General features: G+C 37.6%; 1 protein-coding gene across 4 annotated transcripts in view; it reads right to left on the bottom strand.

Moving 5' to 3' along the window:
- The window catches only part of PBRM1 (polybromo 1), a gene marked incomplete at both ends in the record, with an annotated part of 99242 nt that overhangs the window by 34455 nt on the left and 36887 nt on the right, over positions 1-27900 (bottom strand). For 2 of the 4 annotated variants that reach the window (XM_079713332.1, XM_079713333.1), the window contains 9 exons: positions 39-302; positions 927-1084; positions 1986-2171; positions 11286-11497; positions 14875-15517; positions 18515-18620; positions 20892-21168; positions 26980-27077; positions 27598-27739. In XM_079713332.1, coding sequence (XP_079569458.1) covers positions 39-302; positions 927-1084; positions 1986-2171; positions 11286-11497; positions 14875-15517; positions 18515-18620; positions 20892-21168; positions 26980-27077; positions 27598-27739 — 2086 coding nt within the window. Of the gene's footprint in view, positions 1-38; positions 303-926; positions 1085-1985; positions 2172-11285; positions 11498-14874; positions 15518-18514; positions 18621-20891; positions 21169-24828; positions 24874-26979; positions 27078-27597; positions 27740-27900 lie in introns of all 4 variants that reach the window. The other 2 variants (XM_079713335.1, XM_079713334.1) reach the window with 2 other exon arrangements.

Genomic DNA, 27900 nt, shown 5'->3' with positions numbered 1-27900 from the left:
ATGTAAAATTCTTTTCTATGTGGCTATTATCTACATACCTTTTCCAAGTTAAAACTGTCTTCAGTTCGACTGTCCTCTGAGATGTCTGTGTTCTTCTCATCATCCCCTTTATCTGCATTTGCAAATACAGAGGCCACTCGGACCACAGGCAAGGGCACATCTCGAGGGACAAATCTAACTGAGCTGATGGGCATGGTCCATAGTTTAATTTTCTTAAAAGATTTGGTTTTGGCAGAATACCGTGATTCACAGACAAAAACATCCTCATCTCGAAAGTTTTCTGGGCATAATTTAAAGTATTCCTGGTGGATATAAGAATAAAATCAATTAGGTGAATTTTCTGAAAACCAATCAACCAAAAAACAAATAGAATCACCAAACAAGCAAAGAAATAAAAGCTAAAGTATTAAGACTTTTTGACAGTGAACAACAAATGGTAAATGGCTAGAGATCTAGGAATATTTCCTTATACTGAATGGCCTTACTCACCACATACTGTTTAGCTTATTTAGCTTACCAACTGCTCCTCTGACAGTATATTAGTATTTCATACAGCTATTATATTCCTTAAAGCTGTGGGCATGTGCCTATACTACACAGACAAACAAAAAGTGCACCTTATTACCTAAAACCACACTAACAATTTATAATGATCCTTCAGAAAATGTCACTCTTAAAAATTTGTCTGCTGATATAAAAAAATTTAAGCTAACTGCATATAGCTATATAGTGTAGGCAGCAAATAGTCTTTCACCATCATGTTCAGGTTAATTTCTCCCCAAATCTTTACAGAAGCTAGAGACACAGCTTAAAAAAATTCAACAGTTTAAAACAGAGCTATCAATTTTGTAAAGATCAATTTTTTGTGTTTGTGAATTTTATTCCCATGGAATAATTTATTGTTTGGGGACTAATGAGTTTCTTACCTTAACAAACATGACCACACATTTTCCTAGAATTTTACTAACAGGAACTTTATTGTAATAGTCACTCTTAAAAACTTCTTTTTCTAGAAATTTTCGTGTAGCCAAATGGAATGTTTCATTTGGCCGATAAAACCAACAGCCATACAACCATTTTTCACCTCAAAAACAAAGAGAGAGAGAAAGAAAGAGAATTACCATTAACAAAAATAGCATATTCTTTGTAAAATGAGCAACTACTCCATCCATTCTGCCATGGCCTAAACCTAGCAATGTGCTTTTAGGCCACGGTTCCTTAATACAATTATCTTAGAAGAAACAATACTTTAAAATAGTGAAATGTAATGAGGCCGAAAAAATGCTACTTTCCCCCTCCTATTAAAAGATGTATAATAAATAGAATAAGGAAGGTGATAAGACCTACTCTACTCTGCTGGGTCAGGACACACCTAAAGCTGTGTGCTTTTATAAGGATGTAACATATACTAAAAGACATATTTAGCTCTTGGGTGAAGGAATACAAAGGTATTTTACATGATGAACAGCTGAAAGAATTGGATTGCCTGGATCACACTTCTGCTTGCTCTTGGTTTCATTAACTCCTATTCATTCTCTATGTCTCAAGTTAAAGGCAATTGTTCTAGGAAGCCTTTTTGAAATCAAATTCTAAGCTAAGGCACATGTCTGTCTATAACAATTTCTTCTTTATTTGTGATTTGTACCAGAGTGGTTTTGCCAGGGGCAAAACACAGGCCTTTTGTTCTTCTGAATCTCTGCCATCCTACAGAGTTTGGCTCACGGTATGTTTTTAATAAATGTCAGTTGAATGAATGAATCTAGACTTCAGAAAGTTGTATTTCTTTCGACTCAGCTGTGCCACTGCCCAACAGTGCTTGATCCTATGTTTCTCATATAGTGGGTACTTAACTGCATTTACTGACAGTGTAGAACTATTGTTGGAACACATAAAATGTCTGAGTTACAATTTCCTTCCTTGAGAACCAAGGAGGAGTACAATAGTCACATCTCACCAATCTGCCCTCCAATTTAAAACGAACTTACCAGCAGAATCTTCCCACAGTCTCTCAATACAGACTATATGAGGTTGTAGATTGGCCTCTGCAGGCTCCACATAGACATAATCTCCAACATGGTACATACTGTTCTTAAAGCTGCAGTCCTGGCTGTATGTGCGATGTAAGCCTGAGAGGCCTGCAGCTCCAGAGGAATCTTCACTCTTTTCAGCTTCTTAGGTAAAAAAGAGAAAAATGTTTTCATGAAAGGGATGTTGGAACAGAGGCAGGATTCAAACAACACATACTAATACATTTACTTCTTTTCTAGATACTCAAAGGCAGGATTCAGGACAAATAGTATGACATCCACATTCCCAATAGCCTCTACTCAAAATTGTCTTTTTGAATTACAACCAATTGCCATTAATTTAAATAAATACATAAATAAAGCATCTACAGAATAAAAATAATCACCTTAATAATATATGCTCACTAGAGTCATTCTGGATGATACAGAAACATATAAAGAAGAAAACAGGTCACTTGTAAATCATGTAATCCTAGAGATAATCTCATTATGTACTTTCTCTCCATCTTAACACACCTGAAATTTTTTCCTCTGACAGTTATTACATGGTTATGTCACAATGAATGGAATCTTAGAATCGAGGAGATATGGAATATGTATTTCATACAATATACTGTAAATATATATGCATACACTTAATATATCATGAACATTTCCCTTGAGATTAAATGCTTTTCAACAAGATTTTTATTTTTGTCAAACAAAACTTTTAAAAATTATTTATTTATTTGGCTGTGTTGGGTCTTAGTTGCGGCACGTGGGATCTTTAGTTGCAGCAAAAGTTGCAGCATGTGGGACCCTTTAGTTGCAGCATGCAGAACCGTTAGTTGGGGCATCCTTTTAGTTGCAGCATGTGGGATCTTTTAGTTGCGGCATGCGAACTCTTAGTTGTGGCATGTGGGATCTAGTTCTCTGACTAGGGAACCCAGGCTCCCTGCATTCGGAGTGCAGAGTCTTAGCCACTGGACCTGGACCAGGGAAGTCTCTAAACAAAACTTTTTAATGGCTCCCATATAAGCCATTATTTGCAAACACCGTAGGTTTTTTTCAGGAAAAAGCTTTGCCCACTTCTTTGATTACTTCCTTAGGATAATTTTCCATAAATGGAAGAGGTGGAAATAAGCATGTTAAACGTTTTTAAAATGCATATTCCAAACTGACCCCCAAAAGTCTATACCAACTTAAGTCCTTCACTCTTTGGCTACAAGGCGGGGGGTCTGTTTCTCCATTCCCTCTCCAATACTGGTATTATATATATTTTTTTTAAGTTTTGCCATTTTTGGTGGAAAATGTTATCTAGCAGTTGATTAATCAAATGAATCCCAGTGACATAGGAAGCATATTCACAAGGTTCTTGAGAATTTTATACCAGTAGGAACACTGTCAACAGGCCTGAAACGGAGAAAGAGTACAAAATGAAAGAAGGCTGTTAAACCCCCCAAATTCTAGAGACAGGAAACAGGCTGATAAAACAACTCAGCTGCAAACATGTGTTACCTTGCATGAAAAAAGATGATTCAGAGGGCAAAGTGTGGAGCCACAGAGAACTAATTCCATGCCCTGAAGCCTAATGCAGTCTGCTTGCCCGGATCTTGAAACTGCTTGGAATTGATGACTCTTTTTTTCTTTCCATTTCTCCCTTTTTGAATGAGAATGTCCCTGACATCCTATGCATGTTCCATCACTATACTGTAGGAGCAGAGAACTTGTTTTTCACTTTCACAGATGAAGAGAAATTGTGTCTCAGGATGGATCATACCCAGAGCCTCACCCATACACCTAGTTTAGACTATTTAAATAATGAGATTTGGGACTTTCGAGACTGGAAGAATTTTGAGGAACAAGACAGAAGAAGCCTAGGTTACCTTGAATAGACTGTTAGTAGAGAAATGGACATTAAAGACTTGGCATTGAAGGCTCAGAAGAAAATGAAGAAAATGTTATTAGAAAGTGGAGGAAAGAGGTCCCTGTTATATAGTGGAAGAAAGCCTAGCAGAACTGTGTTCTGCAGTTATGTGGATTCTAGGCCACCAGAGCTGATCTTTTAGATATCTTTTTCTTTGTTTATTTGTTGTTCTATTTCCTTGGAGATTTCTTCAACTTTATCTTCTAATCCTTCTGTTTCCCTTCTGCTATTTTTAAAACAATTTTTAAGTGAATAAATTTGATATATAACTGTGTAAATTTTAAAATTAATTAATTAATTTATTTATTTATTTAGGCTGTGCTGGGTCTTAGTTGAGGAACGTGGATCTTCGTTGCGGCATGTGGACTTCTTAGTTGTGGCATGCATGCAGGTTCTAGTTCCCTGACCAGGGATTGAACCCGGGCCCCCTGCATTGGGGGCGCGGAGTCTTACCCACTGGACCACCAGGGAAGTCCCACATTGTGTAAATTTAAGGTGTACAACATGTTACTTTGATCTATTTATATACTGTTGCCATTGCAGTTTACCACACTACATAACTATAGGACAATATTGTTGTATCTGTATCTACTGTACTCTGCATTAGATCTCTATAGCTTATTTACTACTCTTTGCAAGTTTGTTCTGTTAAACAACATCAATCTTATCCCCCAACCCCACTCTGCTATCATTTTTTTTAAAAGCTTGAGATATAATTAATACACCATACAATTCACCTATTTAAAGTGCACAGTTCGGGCTTCCTTGGTGGTGCAGTGGTTGAGGGTCCGCCTGCTGATGCAGGGGACACGGGTTCGTGCCCAGGTCCGGGAAGATCCCACATGCCGTGGAGCGGCTGGGCCCGTGAGCCATGGCCGCTGAGCCTGCGCGTCGGGAGCCTGTGCTCCGCAATGGGAGAGGCCACAACAGTGAGAGGACTGCGTACCGCAAAATAAATAAATAAATAAATAAATAAATAAATAAAGTGCACAGTTCGGCACTTCCATAGTGGTGCAATGGTTAAGAACGCGCCTGCCAATGCAGGGGACACAGGTTCAATCCCTGGTCCGGGAAGATCCCACATGCCATGGAGCAACTAAGCCCGTGCGCCACAACTACTGAGCCCATGGGCTACAACTACTGAAGCCCGTGTGCCTAGAGCCTGTGCTCCACAACAGAATCCCCCACAATGAGAAGCCCGCACACCACAACGAAGAGCAGCCTTCGCTCGCCGCAATCAGAGAAAGCCCGCGTGCAGCAACAAAGACCCAACACAGCCAAAAATTAATTAATTATTTATTTTAAAAAGTGCACAATTCAATGGTTTTTGGTATACTACATTAATTTTTAAAAATTGTGGTAAGATATATATCACATAAAATTCACCATTTTTGGACGATTTTTTAAAAATGAATTTATTTTTATTTTTATTTATTTTTGGCTGCGTTAGGTCTTTGTTGCTGCACATGGGCTTTCTCTAGTTGCGGTGATCAGGGGCTGCTCTTCGTTGCGGTGTGCAGGCTTCTCAGTGTGGTGGCTTCTCTTGTTGTGGAGCATGGGCTCTAGGCACGTGGGCTTCAGTAGTTGTGGCTCATGGGCTCTAGAGCACAGGCTCAGTAGTTGTGGCACACGGGCTTAGCTGCTCCGTGGCATGTGGGATCTTCACTGACCAGGGCTCAAACCCGTGTCCCCTGCACTGGCAGGTGGATTCTTAACCACTGTGCCATCAGGGAAGCCCTGGATGATCTTTAAGTGTATAATTCAGTGGCTTTAATTATACTCACACTGTTGTGTAACCATAACCACTATTTCCAAAACTTTTTCTTTAGTCCAAACAGAAACTTTGTAACCATTAAATAATAATAACTCCTTATCTTTCTTCCCCACAGCCTGGTAACCTTTAATCTATTTTGTCTCTCCATGAATTTGGTATTCTACGTAACTCATATAAGTGAAATCACACAGCATCTGTCCTTTTGTGTCTGGCTTATTTCAGATAGCATAATATTTTCAAGGTTCATCCACCTTGTAGTATGTGTCAGAACTTCTTTACTTTTTATGGCTGAATAATATTCCACTGTATGTAAATACTGCATTTTGTTTATCCATTCATCTGTGATGGATACTTGGGTTATTTCTGTCTTTTGGCTATTATGAATAATGCTACTATGAACATTGGTATACAAGTATCTGCTTGAGTCCCTGGTTTCAGTTCTTTTGGATACATACCTAGGAGCAGAACTAATTGATCATATAGTAATGAAATGTTTAGCTTTGAAACAAATTGCCAAACTGTTTTCTGTAGTGGCTGCACCACTTTACATTCCCACCAGCAATTTATGAGGGTTCCAATTTCTCCACATGTTCACCAACACTTGTATCTTTTTTTTTTTCATAACAGTTATCCTAAAGGGTGTGAAGTGGTATCTCACGGTAATTTTCATTTTCATTCCCCTAATGACTAATGACATTGAACATTAATTTTCATGTGCTTATGGCCATTTCTATAATTTCTTTGAGGATATATCTATTCAAATCTTTTGCCCACTTTTGAATTGTGTTGTTTGGTTGTTGTTGAATTGTAGGAGTCCTTTGTATATTCTGGATACTAGACCATTATCAGATATAATGATTTGTGAGTATTTTCTTTAACTCTGTGGGTTTGCCCTATTTTTAATTTCCAAGAAATTTTCTGTTCTGCAAATGTTCACTTTTTATGGCTTTCTGTTCTTGTTTTATGGATGCAGTAGCTTGTCATCTCTCTGAAGGTCCAGTTAGTTGGTTTTTTTTTTTTTTTTTTTTTTGCGGTAGGCGGGCCTCTCACTGTTGTGGCCTCTCCCCTTGCGGAGCACAGGCTCCAGATGCGCAGGCTCAGCGCCATGGCTCACGGGCCTAGCCGCTCTGCAGCATGTGGGATCTTCCCAGACCGGGGCACGAACCCTTGTCCCCTGCATCGGCAGGCGGACTCTTAACCACTGCGCCACCAGGGAAGCCCAGTTAGTTGGTTTTTTAAAAAAATTTTCTCCTGCTGCCTTCAATTTTTTTGCTTCCTCCAAGTTCCATTTTTCTTTTTGTTTTGCTCTCTATCTTAACATCTTAGAGAGTTTTCCCTTAAATATTTGGTCCAATTTAAATAAATATCTGCTTCTATTTAAAAGTAAAACACTTTAGGGACTTCCCTGGTGGTCTAGTGGTTAAGATGCTGTGCTTCCAGTGCAGGGGGTGTAGGTCTGACCCTAGTCTGGGAACTAAGATCCCACATGCTGTGTGGTGCAGCCAAGAAAAAAAGCCAAGTAAAACACTTTAAAAAGCTGACTGGAAGCTCTCCATGCATACATAGAGCTGGATGGATTTCACTGAGGACCAGATGTTATCTTTAGATCCCCACTGCCTGGTCCATTTCTCAAGAGAAGAATCTTCTGTCTCAAAATTAAAAACCTGGGACTTTTCTGGTGGCATAGTGGTTAAGAATCCGCCTGTCAATGCAGGGGACACGGGTTCGAGCCCTGGTCTGGGAAGATCCCACATGCCGTGGAGCAACTAAGCCCGTGTGCCACAGCTACTGAACCTGCACTCTACAGCCTGCAAGCCACAGCTACTGAGCCCACGTGCCGCAACTACTGAAGGCTGCACACCTAGAGCTCGTGCTCTGCAACAAGAAAAGCCACCGCAATGAGAAGCCCATGCACAGCAACAAAGAGTAGCCCCCGCTTGCCACAACTAGAGAAAGGCCGTGCGCAACAAGACCCAACACAGCCAAAAATAAAAAAAGAACAAACTTGGTATGATTTCAATCCTTTAAAATTTTTTAAACTTTTATGACCCAGCACATGGTCCATTCTAGACAACGCTCCATGTACACTCTACAAGAATGTGTATTCTGCAGTCAGTGGGTATAGTGTTTTACACGTCAGTCAAGTCAAGCTGGTTGACAGTCCTTGTCCTAGAGCTCAGGTTGCTGTAAGAACACCCACCATAAATGGGGTGGCTTAAACAACAAACATCCATTTCTCACAGTTCTGGAGGCAGATTTGGTGTCTGGTGAGGGTCCACTTCCTGGTTCATAAACAGTTGTCTTCTCACTCTTCATCCCCTTACAATGGCACCAATTCCACTGTAGTGGCTCCACTCCCATGACTGCATCCAAACCTAATTACATCCTAAAGGCCCCATCTCCAAATACCAACATACTGGAGGCTACAACATACGAATTTTGGTGGGAGACACAACATTCAGTCTATAGCAATCTTATTTAAGTCATACTTTTGCCAATTTTTGGTCTAGTTAGTCTGTTATTTGCAGAGAAAGGTGTATTGAGACTATAACTGTTAACTATTTTTCTTCAATTCTGTCAGTTTTTGCTTCATGTATTTTGGGGCTCCACTGTTAGGTGCATACACATTTAAAAGTATTATACGTTCTTACCCTTTTAACATTATAAAATATCCCCCTTCAACTCTAGTAATATTTCTTAAAGTCTATTTGTCTGATTAATATAGTCACTCCGACCCACTATGGTTACTATTTGCATGGTATATCTTTTCCCTTCATTTCCTTTCAATCTATTTGTGTCCAAATCTAAATGAGTCTCTTATAGACAGTACACAGTTGGATCTTACTTTTTAAATTCAGTCTGATAACCAATGTTTTTTTTTTTTTTTTTTGCGGTAAGTGGGCCTCTCACAGTTGTGGCCTCTCCCGTTGCGGAGCACAGGCTCCGGATGCGCAGGCTCAGCGGCCATGGCTCACGGGCCCAGCAGCTCCGCGGCATGTGGGATCTTCCCAGAATGGGACATGAACCCGTGTCCCCTGCATCAGCAGGCAGACTCTCAACCACTGTGCCACCAGGGAAGCCCACCAATGCATTTTAAATGGAGTGTTTAGTCTAGTTGCAGTATGTAATTACTGATATGATTGAATTCAAGCCTGCCATTTTGCTATTTTTTTAATTTTTTTTGTTCCTTTTTTCCTCCTTTACTGCCCTCTTTTGTGTTAAGCAAGTATTTCTGGCGTATCATTTTAATTCCTGTATTGACTTTTTCTCTTTGTTATTACAATATGCATCTTTAACTTGTCACCATCTATTTCAGGTTAACAGTGATTTAGTTTCATTCAATATTGCAACTTTGCTCCAATACGGACGGCTCCATTCCTTTGTGCTAGCTGTGTCACATATATACTTCCATAAACGTTATAAAGTTAACAATAGTGTTATTATTCCTTTAATCAATCTAATGTTTTTAAAGAAATTAAGTGAAAAAGATACAGACATAGTCTTTTGTATTTACCCGCATATTTACCATTTCCAATACTCTTCAGTCCTTCTTACAGATCTGAGTTACTACCTGGTGGTATTTTCTTTTGGCCTGAAGCTCGTTCTTCAGTATTTCTTATAGGGAAGATCTACCAGCACTGAACTCTCTCAATTTTTGTTAATCTGGGAATGACTTATTTCAGCTTCACTCTTGAAAGACAGGTTCGTTCACTGGATACACAATTCTCAGTTCAGTTTTCTTCCCCTTTTAGCATTTTGAATATCATTCTACTGCTTTCTGGCCTCCATTATTTCTTATGAGTCATTATCATATTGTTTTTTTGGACATGATGAGTTATTTTTCTGCTTTTAAGACTTTCTTTCAGCAGTTTGATTATGACATACCTAGATGTGATTCCCTTTGTGTTTTCTTACATGTTCTTGGAGCTGTAGGTTAATATTTTACATCAAATTTGAGAAGTTTTCAGCCATTATTTCTTCAAATATTTTTCTTCCCCTTTCTCTCCTCTGAGATTCCCATTATAAGTATACTAGGACACATGGCATGAGGGGTGGCTGTAAGTCTGCATAGCTAAAGCTCAGCCAATGATTTAGGTGAAGACTGTATTCAAGCACCTCAAACCTGTAAGGATCCACCCTCTGCTGAACGATCTACATGTGGCTTGGGGGATGCATTCAAAGTTGTGACCTACTTTCAAGAATCCCTCATTTTGCTTTTCATCAGTATCTCGCATCTCCCCTGTACATGTGTAGTTTTCCAGTCAGCCAAGAATGTGTGGAGAGCTTATCTTAGCCCTTCTATGGTAATCTTCAGGATATTCCTCAACCCCAACTGTTACCTGGGGCAAGCGAAGCTACAGGTTTACCCTGTTCATTCCCGCATCAACTGCTTTCGTTGGAAAAGACACAGGACCCCCCTCCCCCTTTCCCGGTCACTCACACACACACACACTCACCCTCCTAAATGAGTACATTCCTTCTGGCAAAAAGCTGCTGGTTTCTGCAGCTAACCCTGTACTGGTAAAATCACTATTCTCACCAACCAGGTTCTTTTCTCTTCTTTTTTGCATATGCCATTGCTTATGAGAATTTGCTTCAAATCAACTTATTTTGTTCTCTTGCCTAAGGAAAAAAGACTCTAAGGAGGAGATTTGATGCTAAAGACTAATTTGACTCTTGGAAAGTTATATATTCTAGGTATTTATGTGAATTCTAACATTTTCAGAAATGATTAAATTTCTAATAAAAGTTCCTTCCTACTTTCAAATATTTCTAAATTCTGGCAAGTGACTCAAGGTAACATTTTTAGGTTGATATAATTAAAATAAAAATGTCCTCCTAGTTATGTGGTTCAACCAAAATATCATCTACTTGGGGACTTCCCTGGTGGTCCAGTGGTTAAGAATCCGCCTTCCAATGCAGGGGACACAGGTTCGATCTCTGGTCGGGTAACTAAGATCGCACATGCTGTGGGGCAACTAAGCTTGCATGCGGCAGCTACAGAGCCCACGTGCTCTGGAGCCTGTGTACCCCAACTAGAGAAAAGTCTGCGCACCACAACAAAAGATCCTGCGTGCCGCAACTAAGACCTGATGCAGCAATCAATCAATCAATCAATCAATCAATCAATAAATAAATAAATAAAATTTAAAACAAAAACTAAATATAATCTACTTACCTGGCTGAGTCCATATGAGGACAGCCATGCTGTTGAACAATGGGGCAGAAACTTTATGCACTGCTGAGAATGCTCTCTAGCCCCAGCTGGGCCCCTTAGGTTTTTATCTACCAATAGTATTAAGAGGTATTTAGCTTCCACACTTGTGAATTAATTGACTCTGTTCTTGAAATACTAGAATAACAGCTGTGTCACGTATAACTTCCAACCTTTTCCAGTCTGATGACCAAACTGATAATGACAAAAACATTTCCCATCTTACCATGTCTGTTTTGAAAGAGCCAACATCCTGAGTCTTCATTTACACAAACAGGACTCTGCTCCACAGGTAATTATAAGACCAGCTAGGACAGAGCATAATAATGTTTCTTCATATTTAATAAAATGAAAGAAACTAACCTCTTTTTTCTTCTTCTCGTTTTAGTTTATCTTCCTCTATTTCTTTCGGTAGTTTTTCCTTTTTCTCTTTCTCCACATCATTATGTAAATGTTTTGTGGTATAGCTGAGTGCTGGTGAAAGAAGGATCTCTCCATTTTTGCAGAGTTCATCACGAATTTTAATAAAAAACTGCTGAAGTTCTACCGCATCCTCATATATTTCAGAATCTGTCCTATAATAGCATTAAAAGTATTCACTGACACACAAGCTGCTTCTTTTAAACACCCTGCTTATATGTTAAAGCATTCTATGAAATGCTTCTTTAATGCATTAATTGATATAATGGTAACTTCTGTGCAGTTCTAATAAGGCTATCTCCTTATAATTTGTTAGAACAGAATCTGAAGTGTAATTTTACCTTGGTGAGCCTCATGCTCACCAGTTGCCTTTTCCTTAAGGCTCACTCCTTGTACAGCTCATGTAAAAGGAAAGGCCTCATACAGCTTCCTGGGGAGAAACATAGCATGTTCATTAGCTGATTTTGGCAACAGAAGGGGGTTGCCACAGTCAGGGACTATACTAAGGCTCCACACCATGCGCAACACTTACTTGCATCTAATCTTTGAATTAATTTTTACTTTCTCTTAGTTAAGGGACCAACACACTGTATAAGGTATTAATAAAAGATTTAGCCCATTTTCTTCTTTTTGGATCTATATCATGGTTGCCTAGGCTGGTACAACTCCGTGAATATTTGAACCTCAACTGCAAAGTCCTAAGGGCATCGTAAAATGGTTACAGGCCTCAGAGTCAGTGTTCATGTTAGTTTCCCAGAAATAACTACATAATTCTGGGGAATCACCAGAAGCAACACAGTGAAAGATAGAAAAAAAATTATCTGTGTCATACTGAAAACTTTTAAAAGATTCTTTCACCATTTATAAAATGAGAGGATTGGGAAAAATGAACTTCAGAATTTAGACTCAAAGAAATTCTATTACTATTTCTAATCCACTGTTGGTCTGAGGAAGGAAGATAATTCTATTAACTAAGAATATCAGGGTCTAAAAAATTATCCACAAAGGTAACCAGAGACAAAGACTTATTAGAAGCAGTCATGGAGACATTCTGGTGAGGCTAGTGTGGATGGTGTAGCAAGCCCAGTCAGCTGTTTGCTGATACGGATCACTAGAGCATCAAACTTGAACGAAGCCTCCAGAATGCTTCTCACCAGCAAAGGTGAACTGGCAATCTACAACGCTGCCAATAACAACCTAAATGGATGTTTCAAGAAAGATTCTAAAATCTTTTCAGGTTATAGAAATGCTAACACTTGTAGGAAAGCAATAAAAATAAAACTGGCCAAGGGAAAAAAACTCCTACAACACTATTTTGATGCCTATTTTCTGAAAAGAGACTTCTGAAGACTGTTCGCTTGAAATTAATTTTACAAGAGCTTACAATTTTAAGTATAAAATTAAAACTGAAAACACACTTTTGATAATCCACATTACAATGAAAGGGCAGATTCATAATTCCATCATGTGCTCAGAACAGTGTGTAATTTATAAAACTTACAAATTGTTTAGTTCTGGGTTTTTCCATTTAATATTTTCAGACCTTGGTTGACCCTGAGTAACAAACTGCAGAAAGTGAAACCATGGATAAAAAGGGGAATACTGTAAAGTCACCTTGGACTCTACCTCCTAGGCCTCAAAAGCAAAAACCATGTCAACAATGGGAGAAGCAAAAGAGCTCATTTCCTAGAGATACAAATCTGCTTAATTCTTAAAATAATCATGTCATCTATACAAGAAACAAAGTGGCTAGTCATCTCTCTAAGAAACAAAGTTGCTAATAATCTAAGAGACAAGTCTATTTTGGAGGACTCACAGACTAACCCCAAGATATACTGGGGGTAAGGTAGGGGGGCAGGGAGGAGAGGAGTGACTTTAGACTTAAGGACTATTTAAGTAAACTGTGAATAAGAATGGAACTCTATGCTCCATGAGAGCAGGGTTTGTCTGTTTTGTCCACTGGTATATACCAAGTATCCAGAACATTCTCATAACTGGTAGTCACTCAATAAACATTTGTTGAATAAATGAAAACTAACGAATAAATGAATGCAGATTTTGACTACAATATGTCCCCCCATATTTCTCTTTATTTCTATCTGCACTGTTGAAGAATAAGGATCATTTACTAAATGTGTCACTCAAGGGCCTCTCCAATCTGACCCCAACTCCACGTGTCTCTTGAACACACCATATTCATTTCCTAACCCTATGCCTTTACTCATACCACTTACCTTATCTGAATCCCACCCATTTTCCCATTCTTCTCTGACATCTCATGCCTTTTTAGAACTCTAACGCAGTTCCTTTACTCCACCATCTTTTACTAAATATCAAGTTGTTAAACGTTATCTCATGCCTGGAATTATTTTTCCCTAAGCACAGGCGCTATCCCAATTGCCAGACTTCAAGCTCTTAGAGCACACAGCTCAAGTCTTATCATCCCTGGCTGTGCTCCATGACTGGCGTCTTGGTGACTGGCTCAGCAGTGGCTCTCTACAGTGGGGAACAAGATGAGCCAAGCCACTTACTTACTAGTTGTGTGACTTTGGCAATGTATTTCTCTCTGTCGTGTACATCTTCGTATACAAATTAGGAAGATTATCACCTACCTAGAAGGCTATTATAAGGGTTAGAGATTATGTACATGAAGTACTTAGCGTGGTGCTTTACAAAGGGCAGGCGCTCAATAGGAACATCAAACATTACTTTTAATTTTTCTTTCAAGATCCAGAGCAAACCCAGGTTTCACAGATTCCCCAGCTGGAATCACCCCATGCCCAGTGACTAAAGGTCTAGCTCTCAGCATGATAGACTGTAAGCTCCAGGAAGGTAGGGTTTGTATTTTTAACTTTTTATATTCCCCCCAAGTGACCTCAAGAGCATATAGAAGACACACTGTAATTGCTGAACTGAAACTGTTTTCACAGCTGAGTATGTACTATTGTTGTGTGGCAAATATACAGCACAGATCAAAATTAGAAGGGAATTTAAGTTTGATGGAAATTTAAATTTGATTTCTTCTTTTAGAACATTTAATGTCTACAGAATGAACTTAAAAGTGACGAATCTGAGATTAAAAAGAAGTCCTTTTAGATATCTGAAATGACAATCAAATCAGTCTAACCTCAGATCAGTATCTTAGAGCTATTTTAATTTATTTAAAGCATGCTTGCATTGAACTCAAACTTTAAAAGAAAATCATATTACTATTTCTAATTGAAAGCATTTTATCCATTAAAAATACATGTTCTACGAAAGGCTATATTTTAAAAGTTTATGTTTTTCAACAGATCTTCAATTTTGTCTCATTCCTTCCCCTCATTGGCCCTAGACAATTTAGTAGTGTGCCTTCTCTCCTCCACAGACTACACTTGCTCTCTATAAGTTTTGGCTAATTAAAATTCAAAATAGCACCCCATCAACTGTAATCATGTACCTATGCTGAAATAGCACATCAAAGCAAAATTCTTTCTTCTGTTTTACATTAAATGTCACACCTTCTCAAAAAGAAATGGTTTTGAAAACATACCGATTCATCCTCCTTGCCCTCTCCAATACTTCAAACATATGTTCTTGAAATAAATCAAGCCGCCGGTAGCGATTATTTTCAACATTCTTCCTAATTATGTCAAAAGTAAGAGGAGGTTTGTTTGGAAAGCTGGGATCCACAGCAGGAATTTCTGCTAGGGAATCACTGTAGCATCTTCCTTCATCATCCTGATGACTCATGACTGACACAAAAAGATTATGGATAAGCTCCTGAATCAGCAAGGTTACATTTGGGACATGAGAGTCCTCATCTCCTTCTAGGTCTCTCCGAGTTTCAAGCAGGACTTTGTGTAGGACAAGGGCATCTTTGTAGATCAAAGACTCGGGCTCATTGTATGTACAGGCATTGTTAAACATCATGACGAAGTCCTCAACCATGGAGTCTATATCTTGGTATTTGTTGGCCATCATGTGACTTCGAATTTTTTCCATGTCCATGGGTTTTTTAATGGTCAAATAGTAGTCAGGCAGCTCGGATCTGGAGGGAAGCCTCAGAAATATGGCACTGAGGCGGCGACCCCTCTTATCAGTATAGTTCTTTACAGCTTCATAGACTTCATTTAGTTTCTGCTGCATTGGAGTCATATATTTTGATTTTTTAGGAGAAATACCGCTCTTCCTACCTAAAGAAAGATTTATGTTAAATGGATAAAATAAAATATATGAACCTAAATTTGTAAAAAGTTGGTAGCATAACCACAAGGAAGGGACTATTCCAAGTGATTTATAAAACACAGTAATTAATATGTTTCTAGTGAAACATACCTTATCAACAAAGAAAGAACTAGAAAAACTGTTTGCACTACTCATATTTTTGGTGGGAGAGTAAGTACTATTATGTTGAGATAGTTGTGAATAAGGTAGAATAAAGGAAATGAGTAGCTATGTGACACTCTAACTCCATCTCCTATGGTATCCTTGAGAACTGAGATTTTCATCAAGGGAGAAAAAGAGATCAAGATGTTAAAACAGAGGACACTGAATAAAAACCTTGTAGCCTTGAATCTCAACTGCGAGTAACAGTATGAACTTAAGATGTATTTTCTCTTTAAATATAAAATACACACACACAAAATTTCTTAGCTCTGTCCACTGAAAATTCTAGAAACAGTGACCAACCCAGTTGTAGTATACCCCTATATAATTTTGACTATAAAGACTATAGCGCTGGAATACTGATTTCAAATACTAATGTTAGTAACTCTTTGGCAAATGGCTAATTCCTAGTCTATACAAGATGAGCCTGGTATAGCTTGAAACACTAGACAGTAAAGAATCTACCAATGACTTCTTTCCATGGTCAGGTCAAAAGACCATAGCAGCCAGTCTGGGACAACTTAAGTATCAACAAGAACCATAATTGTAATGGGTTATAAAACTCAGCAATATGTTTAAATCTAGTAGTTCTTAATGATAAATAAAAACAAACAAACAAACAATGGGGTAGATGTTGCAAGACTTTAGTAAACCAATGCATTATTTTCTTTGTATTTCATTATTTTGAAAACTGGTAAATAAAAGGGAAAAAAATCTAGCTTTTATCCTTTCAAAAACCAAACAATATACACAAACAAACAAAAAAACCATACCACTGGGTAACCAAACACTGGATGAGGCAAAGTTTATTTATATAGAAGTATTCCAGTTAGTAAATGAGCGAGCAATGGTAAAATTAAACTATCACTATCTAACAGCTCTTCAATGAATTAAGCATCAATAGCTATTAACATAATTTAAAGAAACAACCAGATATTACGTGCCACCTGATGGAAGACACTATATCACCTCTGAAGTCAGTTTCTGTGTCAAAGGGAGGGGAGAATCAAATTTAAATCTAAATCTGATCGACTACCAATTTATAGGAACTAAAAAGGACAAAAGAACATGTGAAACTACAGCAAAGGGAAACAATTAGCAAAACCTAGACTGTGGGAAGCTATAGTACAAACCCAGTTTCTTCAACAAACTGCAAGGGAAAAAAAGAGAGATGGAGGGGAATTTATAGATTAAAAGAACTATCAATCAAATGCAATGTGTGGACCTTATTTGCCAAGTTGAAACTGAATCTAATCAAGCCTTTAAAGTTAACTTCCATTTATGAGAAATAAGGGAAATAAAGGAAAAAGTTAACTGACATCACAAAGAAGTGAACTAACTAATCCAGAACTTTGGACTGCACAAGAAAGTGACCAGGTTTCTAGAGTTAATGGCATGAGGATAAAAAAAGGAGGGGGACTGCTCTAAACTATGAGTTTAAGGACAAAATAATCAAATGTAATATATAGAACTTAATTAGATCCTGATTTGAAGAAACCAACTATAAATATACATTTGTGAGACAATCAGTAAAATTTGAAAATTTGTCAGGTATTAGATGAAACCAAGAAACTCCTAATTTTGTTAGGTGTGACAATGACTTCATGGCTATTTAAGAAAATATCTGCGTATTTTAGAGATGCATATTGAACTGCGTAGAAATAAAATGACATGATTGGATTTGGCTTAAAATAATTCAGAACAAAGAAAAAAGAAGGAAAAAAGGGAAGATAGGAAATAGGTATGGCAGAATCTTGATAAATGCTGAGTAACAGGTACACACAGAGATTCACTGTACTATTCTTTATACTTATATATGTTTTGAATTTTTCATAAAATTGAGAAATGAAAAAATTAACATTGATGTTAAAATTTCCTTTCCCTGAACTTAAAAAAAATGTATTTATATATATTTAGATAGTTATTTGTTAAAGTATCTATCTGTCATTAGTTTCCTAACTCAACTTGTATAATGAATTCTAGTTTTAAAAGGCATTATATCCCTATAAATTAGAAGGTTTTCGTTTCTGCAAACCTTCTGTGTGCTTTTACAATTCCATGAAGAGATAAATGAATGGCTTGACAAAAAGGAATGATCACTTAGCAATAAATCATACCCAAAGCTATTGTAAATTCAGTTTACAGTTATTTCATATAAAAAATCAGGGTCTGTTAGTTTTTTCCCTTTTCAGCAAATATGACTCTAAAGAGTATTTGACAACACCACTGTCATTTGCTTGGTATTTATTTTACTTACATATTTTAAATAAGGCAGAAACCTCTTCTTTAGCCCAATGGTACTAATTGTTTTTGCTGTCTCTCTTCTCTCTCACAGTTTTCAACCAAACAACCATCCACAGACTACACTCAAAAGACAGCCAAGTTAACTTACAGTACAGTGGCTAGACATCTCTAACCTCTCAAATTCTGTCTAGGAGGAACTACTGGGACTCATTTTTAATTCTAGTAATCAGCAAACAAACATACAAAAAATAAAATAAAATAAAATCTGCCACTATACTCTTCCAGGCATCACATGTAGAAAAAATATCTATTCTTACTATTTAACATTTACAAAATGTCCACTGCATTCAAGAAAGCAAAACCTTTGACATTGTATTCTATTCCTCACATGCTTTTATGTTTACTTAAAATACGGAAGACAGTGCTTGAGAGGAAGTAAGAAACTCCATGCTGTAGTGCAAGTTCAATTATATTCACCAATTAATTAAATATTATTTCAGTAAATCAGCAATCTATCCTTGATGGACTGAACTGAACAATGAAGTGTGAAGCTGCCTTACTCAGTTTGAGTTTGGGAGAAGCCATGTCATCATCATCAGGCAGTGGGCCCAGCTCTTTCCTTTTATCCTTGAGTAACTTCTCCAGGATGTGCGCATCATTGTACACCTATATTTAATTACAAATATAATTAAAATTATTTTTCTAAGAAGCTTTCTACTGAAGTATAATATACATCCATAAAGAAGTTTTAAAAACATAAGTTAGGATAGTTGAGAACTAAAGAAATAAAGCCTGAGATCACTACAGAGCAACAAAATCACTCCTCCATGGGGTGGGCCTCAGCCTCAACTGGTTTGTTGTTTAAAGTTTTCCAGGTGACTCTAATGTGCACCCATGCAGGCTAAAGTTTGAGAACTACTGTACTAGAATCGTTGCAAGTTTTTGCAGAAGTTCTGAAATATATTTACATGTGTTGTTTCTTCATAAATCTCTCTTGCACTGGACCCTCAAGGTAGCAGACTTAGCTCAATGGAAATTAAAAACAACTGATAGTTGGAGAGAAACATCTCAAACATTAGAAGGGATTTAACACCAGTGTGCGTTCACAGCCTGGAATCTGATCTGTGAAAAGCAACAATCCCTGCTGAGGCTCTATCTCTATGAAGACTGGGCCAAAGGTGGTAACACAGAGCCAAGGACAAGGTTACGCATCCAATTGTTTCACCCCCACAGCTGCCTCCTCCCACTCCCCCAACAAAGGCTCTCCTCCCTGACTGCCCCCAGAGCAGAGGGGCTGAGGGAATAACTGACCTCTCTTCTTTGGCAACCTCTCTTAAGGGTGGCTTTTTTCTTTATCAGTGGCAGACAAGTGGCACATTGGCCAATGACACTGAGGACAGTGTAAACTCCTATGACAGAAAGAACCATTTCTTTGATCACAAGCACCCTCAGTGCCTACTTTATTTTATATTGAAATGTAATAGTATAAGAAAGGAAATAAACAATTTGAAAATGTACTTTTATTTCTGGGAGATTTAAAGTAGATAAAGAAAACTCAGAAAAGATCTATGTACCCCCAATACATGCTCACTGCAGCATTATTTACAATAGCCAAGGTAAGGAAACAATCTAAGCATCCATCAATGGATGAATAGATAAAGAAAATGTCACACGCACACAGGAATATTATTCAGCCATAAAAAATGAAATCTTGCCATCTGAGACAACATGGATGAATCTTGAGGGCATTATGCTAAGTGAAATAAGTTAAGATGGAGAAAGACAAATACTGTATGATCTCACTTATATGGAATCTAAAAACAGCCCCCCCAAAAAAAAACCCAAGCTCATAGATATGGAGAACAGATTGGTGGCTGCCTGAGGTGGGGGTAGGGGACGGGCAAAATGAATGAAGGAGATCAAAGGTACAAGCTTCCAGTTATAAAATAAATAAGTCATGGGGATGTAATATATGGTGACTATAGTTAATAATACTGTATTGCATATTTGAAAGTTCCTAAGAGAATAGATCTCAAAAGTTCTTATCACAAGAAAAAAAATCTGTAACTACATATGGTGATGGAGGTTAACTAGACTTACTGCAGTGATCATTTTGCAATATATATAAATATCAAATCTCTATGTTGTATACTTGAAACATGTCACTTATACCTCAATTAAAAAAATTAAGTAAAGGACATAAAATAGAAAAAAATATGAAAGGAAGAATGTATCTTAGCTTTACTGACAAAGAACTAAAAATCAAGATGCTTCATAACAAAATCAATTATTCAAAGGTGCATTACTGGGAATATCCTGATATTTATATAATTATACAATTTTCCGGACTATCCTTAGAGAAGTATGGCTACTGAGGATAGTAACAATAAAATGATGATGAAAGATTTTATTGTCCTTGGCTTTCATTTGAGTGTTTGAATACCAGGCACTGTGCTACATGCTCTGTAAATATTATCTAATTTAAATCCTATAATAACCCTGATGCAAGTACTGCTATTATCTCCACTTTACAGATGAGGCTCAGAAAAGATAAGTTACTTACACAGGGATTGGCAGAGTAGGACTCAAATCTAGGACGTCAGATTACACTTGATGCTCTGGATCCATGGATATGGAACCCATGGGATTCGCAGGGTCGACTGTACTATGCCATTTTATATAAGAGACTTGAGCATCTGTGGATTTTGGTATCCACAGGGGTCCCGGAACCAACTCCCCACCCCCAATACAGAGGGACAGCTGTACAGAGTATAAACTCTTAACATTTACAGTGTCCTGCCTCCCATTTTAAATAATTAAGAAAAGACAAAATATTAAGCTAGTCACTGAGAAGAGCAACCTAAGTTAGGCCTCTAGACCTGGTCTCTCAAGATCAAAAGAAAATGTACCTACTCCAGGATTCCCACACGTCCTCACCTGGGAGCCCTCCTCGTTGTAGTGCCTGGCATTCCGGAACATCAGCTTCATGTCTTCTATCATTCCCTCTTCCCCTGCATATTTGTCATTGCGGATGTTATGTTCAATTATTTTCAAGTCCATTGGCTCCAAGATGATTTTATAATAATCAGGATAGTCCTTTTTGGATGGTTTAACCATAAATAGATCACAAAGTCTTCTGCCTGAACCTGGCTCACGAGCTTCAAGAACAACATTGAACAAGATTTTCATTCGCTGCTTTCTAATGTTCTTTTTACTGTTGAGGGGGGAGGGAGAAAAGGGGGAAAATGAGAACAGGTTCAGTTTTCTTGATATAAGGATGAACACGAAATAAAACAAATTAATCTTGTGGGCAGGTGCTTCATAATGATTATAATGTGTTGATTATGTATGGCACAAACACAGTAAACATGCTGGAAGCTATAAGCAAATATTAGGAAATTTTTCAAAATAGTTAAAACATAGTGACTCTGGCAGGAGCACCCCCCAAGAACACCAGACAAACGTGTTTACAATATTTATGAAATGCAATGCTTGAAAAAAGATCTTGTCTAATGTCAAAGAAAATGAAATTCTGTTATCAATTGAAATATATTTTTTAAGAACAGAGCAAAAGTGGAATAAAACTGCTGATTCCCTACTAACAGTTCTCCCTTAAACAAACACAAAGAGAAGTGTCCCATCTCCTATGACAACCACTCCTGAACACCTGCATATCCTGAGGGGATGATGAGAGAGGAAGAAGTCTCTCAGTCCAGGACTTTAGCAAGTGAATAATAAAAGGGGAATGCAGGACAAAGCTCCAACATCACAGAGCTCCACATCTGAGCAGAGATTAGAACACAGATGACTTCAGCCTTCAAGAAGCCTCTAAAGAAAAATTTCAGAACCTGAATTTGATATCACAGAATTTGGTAACTGGTCTAATAACTGAAATTTACTGCTTTAGGACTTGTAACACTTATAGTATCCTTTCTCCATTTGTATCACTCACTTCAAGAGAGTGATATGTAACTGGTTTCCATCCTCAAAGGCAAGCAGAACTTTTGTCATTAGGGACAAACAATCTTCTCTGAACTAATCCAGTTTTGTTATTTTGTTTTTCCAGATCCTTATATTGCCTTTGAGACCGAGACCCACAGGCCCATTACTTTTAATCTGACTGCCAGAAAAAACTCAGAGCTAAACTTCATGTTCTTTTATAACTGTATTAGCTTGGGTGGCTGGTATATTTACTTTATCCTTTTCCAATATGATGTTGAACCTTATTATATCCACACTTTTGAAAGTAACTTTGAAAGACAGCTACCATATTTCCCTATGTGATACTTTCTGGTTACTGTTTTCAATGTCACTTTGATTTTTAGATTCTTCTTTAAACCCCTCTATTCATCCTCTCTTCCTCCCTCAGACTAGGAACTATAAACAGCTTGTTCACTCTTCCCTATTTTGGGAAAGGTGCATAAAATTAAATCCCAGACCTTGTAACTGGCATACTCATTCTTTTTCAATCAGCACCTGTGAAGATACTTCGACAAAATACATCTTAAGGGGGTTCAAAACCAAGGTTGTTTGTCATTATGCACTTAAGGGTGCCATACTTAAGGGGATGTCAATTCAGGTCACAGACACATAATAAATATACAGTTTTAGAAGTTTACAGGAGATGGGCCATAATTGGTTCTGTGCTAACAAAATCAGTATATTACAGCAATTTTCCAATAAATGAAAGTCAAGAGAAATGGGTGCCTTTTCTAATTTGCACGAAGACTATGAGCTAGTAGGGGCTTCACTCTGAATCCCTGATTTTCCAGGACCACCATCTGACCCCTAAACCCAGCCTAAAACACTGAAATCAATGTCACTTTTTGCTTCTCTTAGTTTATCACCAAGTCCTAGAGGACCTCCATAGCGCTTCTAGATCTGATCTTTCCTTTTAATTTTTCATGCCATGGTGTTAGTCCTAACCTTCATAGTTTGTGGCTGACCACTTTCTCAAATGTCCTTATCATTATTCTTCCTATGAAGCTATTATTTATTACGTATTTGTATTTGGATATACACACAAGATTCCTATTTATAGTTACAGCTAACACTTCTACCACATGCCAGGGACTGTGCTAAGCACTATCATTTAATCTTCAAACTCTGAGAACCAGGTACAATTATTATCCCAACTTTGCAGATATAAAAACAGAGGCTTAGAGACTCAAGTGAATACCTAAGGCCATAAAGTGACTAATCAGAACTGAGACTTGAATCAGCTGATAATCACCAGACTGCTTTTATCATGCAAATGGATGATAAAAAGTTAGCTCTTACCAAGGGCCTCTCTAATCAAAGTCAACCCTGCTCACAGGCTTCAAAGTCTCCCAGCATTTAATTTAACTCCCTGGCCCTAGACCTTCAGTGGTGCCTGCTGTGAAGCTAAGTAAACCCAAAGGTTGTTTCTTTTACAAGGCTTTCTATATTTCATCTTCAAGTCTTCAAGGACTTTTTTACTCACCTTTTTAAGGAGTTTCCCAGACTAGTAACATCTGACTAAAAACAAAATGAAATCTACCATGTCTTGATGCCAGCAGGAAATACTGCTAGAAAATAATCAGAGTGAGTACATTTAGTGAGTACTCACTGCATCCAGGCCCAGTTCCATGGGCTTTAACCATACTAAGCAATCAGGTCTTCACAACAATCCTATGCAGGTAATGTCATCAACTCCTTTTTCAGATGAGGAAATTGAGATGAGGCTCAGAACACAGCTGATAAGAACAACTGGGATTTGAACTTGGGCAGTAAGGCTCTAGAGCTCAGGGTTGTAACACTACTCCACGATGTCCCACATTTCTATTTCTTCTACTACTACCCAGAACCAGTGCCATATACTATGAATGATATAAAAGAAATACAATCCATTGTCTTTTCCTTAAATTTACTATCTAAGAAAACTTTTCTTAAGGAAAATATTAGGAAGAAGATAATAATACAGTAATTTTGTAGAGTAGACTACATATGGTAGCAACATAAAGATAACTTTAGAACATCTAACTTTTAAGAAAAAGCATGATAGGGAAATCACATTTCCTAAAGCTATTTGGGCAATCACACAACACTTCCATACAATTATACAACTGTGTACCTTAAACAATTATTTTACTACAGCGTTCACACATAAGTTCATTTGTTTTTAACCTGCCTCTTTTCCTGGCCAATAAATTCCTGGAAGAGGTAGAGGTGATGACTAAACGTTCTCCTTTATGACCTGTGAGCAGAGTCTGGTGTTCTGCAAACAACTGACACTCCATGAATGCCAGATGGCAAAGGTGAAAATAAAAGCACCACACAATGATTACTAGGACCATAACATGGCAACTTATGGGCTGTTTTTAAAAATCATAAGTAACATGCAAAAGAATGGATGCTTTTAAAGAAATAAAACATGGACAAGATCAGAGACTGAAGAATGTATTTATGCTCAAGAAGCAGTAACCCAATGCATAGGTGCCAACATAGACTGACATCACTAGGATTGTCAACACTGATTATGATCCCTCCACCATCCCCCAATCTATAAAAGACAATCAGCACCCGCCAGCCCCTGGACACTGGCAATGCTACCATATTCTCAGCCTCTCTACCTCTGCTGCAGAAGCACAGCCACAATGACTGCTGTGGGGGCTTACTGCCCCTGGCAAAGCTGGCAACAAATTACAGCTCCTGAATATACCTAGGCTAATTCTCATTTTACTAACTATACTTCTAAACTGTACTGCTTTCTTTACTCATAAAATAAACTGGCATCCAAATAAAAACCATTATTCACATGCTTAAGGCTGCACTTTTCACCTAATCAGTACTGACCATGCCATAAAAGTTACACTTTAAAAAATATGTTTATGCATAAAAAAGGACTGCACACCTGGATAGCCTCCTGAGACCCAACATCTCACTGTCAAGAGTGTTCCTGGGAAAGCAGAAACAAACATTACATGTGAAGAGAAACAAAACAAGCAACATTGGAGGTCATGTACAAACCAAATATGGTTGAGAAAAAAGAGGATTATTCAATCCAAAGGATAAAAGGTTTTAAGAATACTTGGAACATTTCAACATGGAAGATAGCAGGTGGATTTTTGGGTAGAGGGTTTGGGGAGAAGAATACATTCCCAGAATGAAGAGAACATACCCGCAGTAATTTTTCTCACAATCTTTGATATGAAAAAAATAACGCAAAGACAGAATCATACACAACACTTAGGAGTCAAGTCAAGTGGTACTTGAAAACTTGGCCCTGACTTCTCTGGATAAGCTTAACTTAACCTACTAGGCTGTCATGTTTGCCTGAATTCTGGAGAAGTCTGTTTCTTATTACCAAAACCTCTTAACATAACTACCTTCTAAAAGGCTGGTTATGTTATTTCCTTTGTCACAGTCCAAAGTATAGGACTTGCTTCTGTCAACCTCTTAATGTGTGCTCATGCCTGTATTTCAAACCCAGATATGTTATTTTATTGCTTTAGCTATGATTTATATTTGTTCTTCTCTTACTTGTATTTTTCACTTCATTAAACAAAACACTTCCTAAGAAACCTGTGCACAAAAAGACTTTTTGTCTAAAGTGGGATTTTATTATTTCAAGAACATAACGCTTTTCTTTTTATGGGAGGTTTTAGAATAATAACTTTCATTTAATCTATTTGGGTTGTCCCACAAAGTACAAGCCACAGATATTTTTTTAAGGCTCTGGCCTGGGCTAATGAGTCCTTGGAACTGTTTTCTTAACACTCAACTAGTTTAAGATCTCTCTTTTCATTCAGTGTTGGCACTAACTGTACCATCACTTTTGCCTCCATTACCTTCTTTTGCCTGAGAAGTTTTTATCTTTGATTGGTGACTGATCTGGAAAACACAGGTGATGCTGTAGTAGTTATATAATTACACTCAAAGATGTTCTTGATTTGATGCCTCTGATCTGGTTTCACATTTTTCCTCCGTTGTCCCTGGTATAACAAGGAATTAAGAACTTGGAAGGATGAAATTCATAGGCCAGTAATGGAGGAGACTCACATCTCAGGGCACACCAATCAATTTAGTTACCTTGGCATAGCATAGCAAAGTTATTTTCAAAGCTAAAAAAAATTTCCCAAATGCTATTTATAGGGAAAGACAAGACAGCTTGTCTTTTCTAAACCACTTTTTAAAATCCTCAGGTCTCAGTGGATCTACTACTAATACATGAACAGAACTGTATCAATAGTTACTAATGATTTCTTCACTCAATTTTGAATCTGTTGAGCCCTGCTATTAGTGATGGAGCTTATTCCTTGTTTAAGGTATCCTCCCTGCTGTTACAAAGATGGTGAGACAGTTAAGGCTGAGGAAGAATATGGTGTTCCACAAAGATCAGGCCAGAGAAACTCCATGTGGGAGGCACAGACAAAAGAGATGGTCTTGCATGATTCTTTACAGGAGTCCAGCTTCAGAATCTCACAGTAAGGCCCCCCCTCCACAAAACCCATGAGAAAAAGGAAGGGTTAGGGAAGTTGACAGAAAGGTTAGAAAGAAAAGAAAACCAAATATCTAGCTTAACCTTTTATGAACTACAAGAAGTTATGACTTTGTATCTTACAATCTGACATCCTTAGAATGGCAAATAAAGATCAGATTAACAAGGAAAAACAAACGGGTAAGAATAATGACTTACTTCACTACAGTGGTAGTACTGATTTTTTTTTTTTTGTAATTCACCATGTAGAAATTACCTAAATTAGATTTAAGGGGCATTCTTAAATGCCACATTAAAACAAAATAACCTGGACAGCAAAAAGAATAACATGTTTTGCCAAGCTACATAAGTAGTTATTTTTATCTATGTTATCTAAAGCCAATACGGTACAAAAAAAGCACTAATCATACAATTTACAAATGAATTTTTAAATGTTATAAAACAGTTAAAGCTTATAAGATAATTCATACTTGACAGCTTAAAGAAACATTTTTCTGCACTTAAATCTAAAACAAAATTAAAAGAAACAGAGAAGATGTCTCCAGCTATAAGAAGAGTATCTACCTTTTTCTTTTGGCACTACCAGTATCAGAGGTTGCTGAAGAAATCATGCTGTCTCCATCCTCAATGTCATCTCTCCTGGCAAGCTCCTTCTTCTTTGCCTAAAACAGAGCAGACCCTGGGAGTCAAGCTCACTCTGCCGAACACTTCTAGAATATACAAATATTAAAAGACCCATGGCCTCAGATGCGCTCCAAGGTGTGCTCTCAGAAAGGATTCAATAAACTCATGGACACTGTACAATGATTAATTAGCCTTAAGATGTCCCTTCTCCGAGGACCAACCCTACCTTAACAGAAACAGAGTCTAGAACCAAAGAAATAAAACCTAAATGACAGAATATCATCTGTGATTAGAGGGAAACTTCCTAACATCCCTAACATTACTCCCCAGGGACAAATCCCTGCTTCTTCCACTCACAAAGCTAAACCAGTCTAAACTATTATTTCTACTCTACATGGTCCTGAAAACTCTTAAAAACATATTCAGCAGTACTTGTGGCTGAAATGAATGACGTGATATTGCTGGAGGGAAATCACGTATCTTAAAAGAACATGCTCAAAATGTGTAAAATTATTTCAATTATATATACAACAACTTAGCAAAACCAAGAAATCATACCTGCATGACTTGCTGCAGTTTTAGAACTCGTTTGTAGATGGCTGAGTTGGGAACATTATAGCGTTTGGCATTTTCAAACATTAAATTCAGATCACACTCCAAATGATCTAAAGTTTCATATTCTTGATTCTTTAGCTTTGTTCTGTGAAAGACAAACACATGGCTAGAATCTTCCATTATGAAAATTATGAAACACACTTCCTGAAACTCCAGTGCGAAAATCCTGACAATCACTACAAGGTATCTTTACCAGTGATACTGATTAGAGGCCTAGAAGTGACAATTTCAATATACAGAGTGAAG

Source organism: Hyperoodon ampullatus, assembly GCF_949752795.1.
Source record: "Hyperoodon ampullatus genome assembly, chromosome: 10".
NCBI classification, from domain to species: Eukaryota; Metazoa; Chordata; class Mammalia; order Artiodactyla; family Ziphiidae; genus Hyperoodon; species Hyperoodon ampullatus.
Note: the sequence above shows the minus strand (reverse complement) of the source record. Positions and strands in the feature narration are given on the sequence as shown.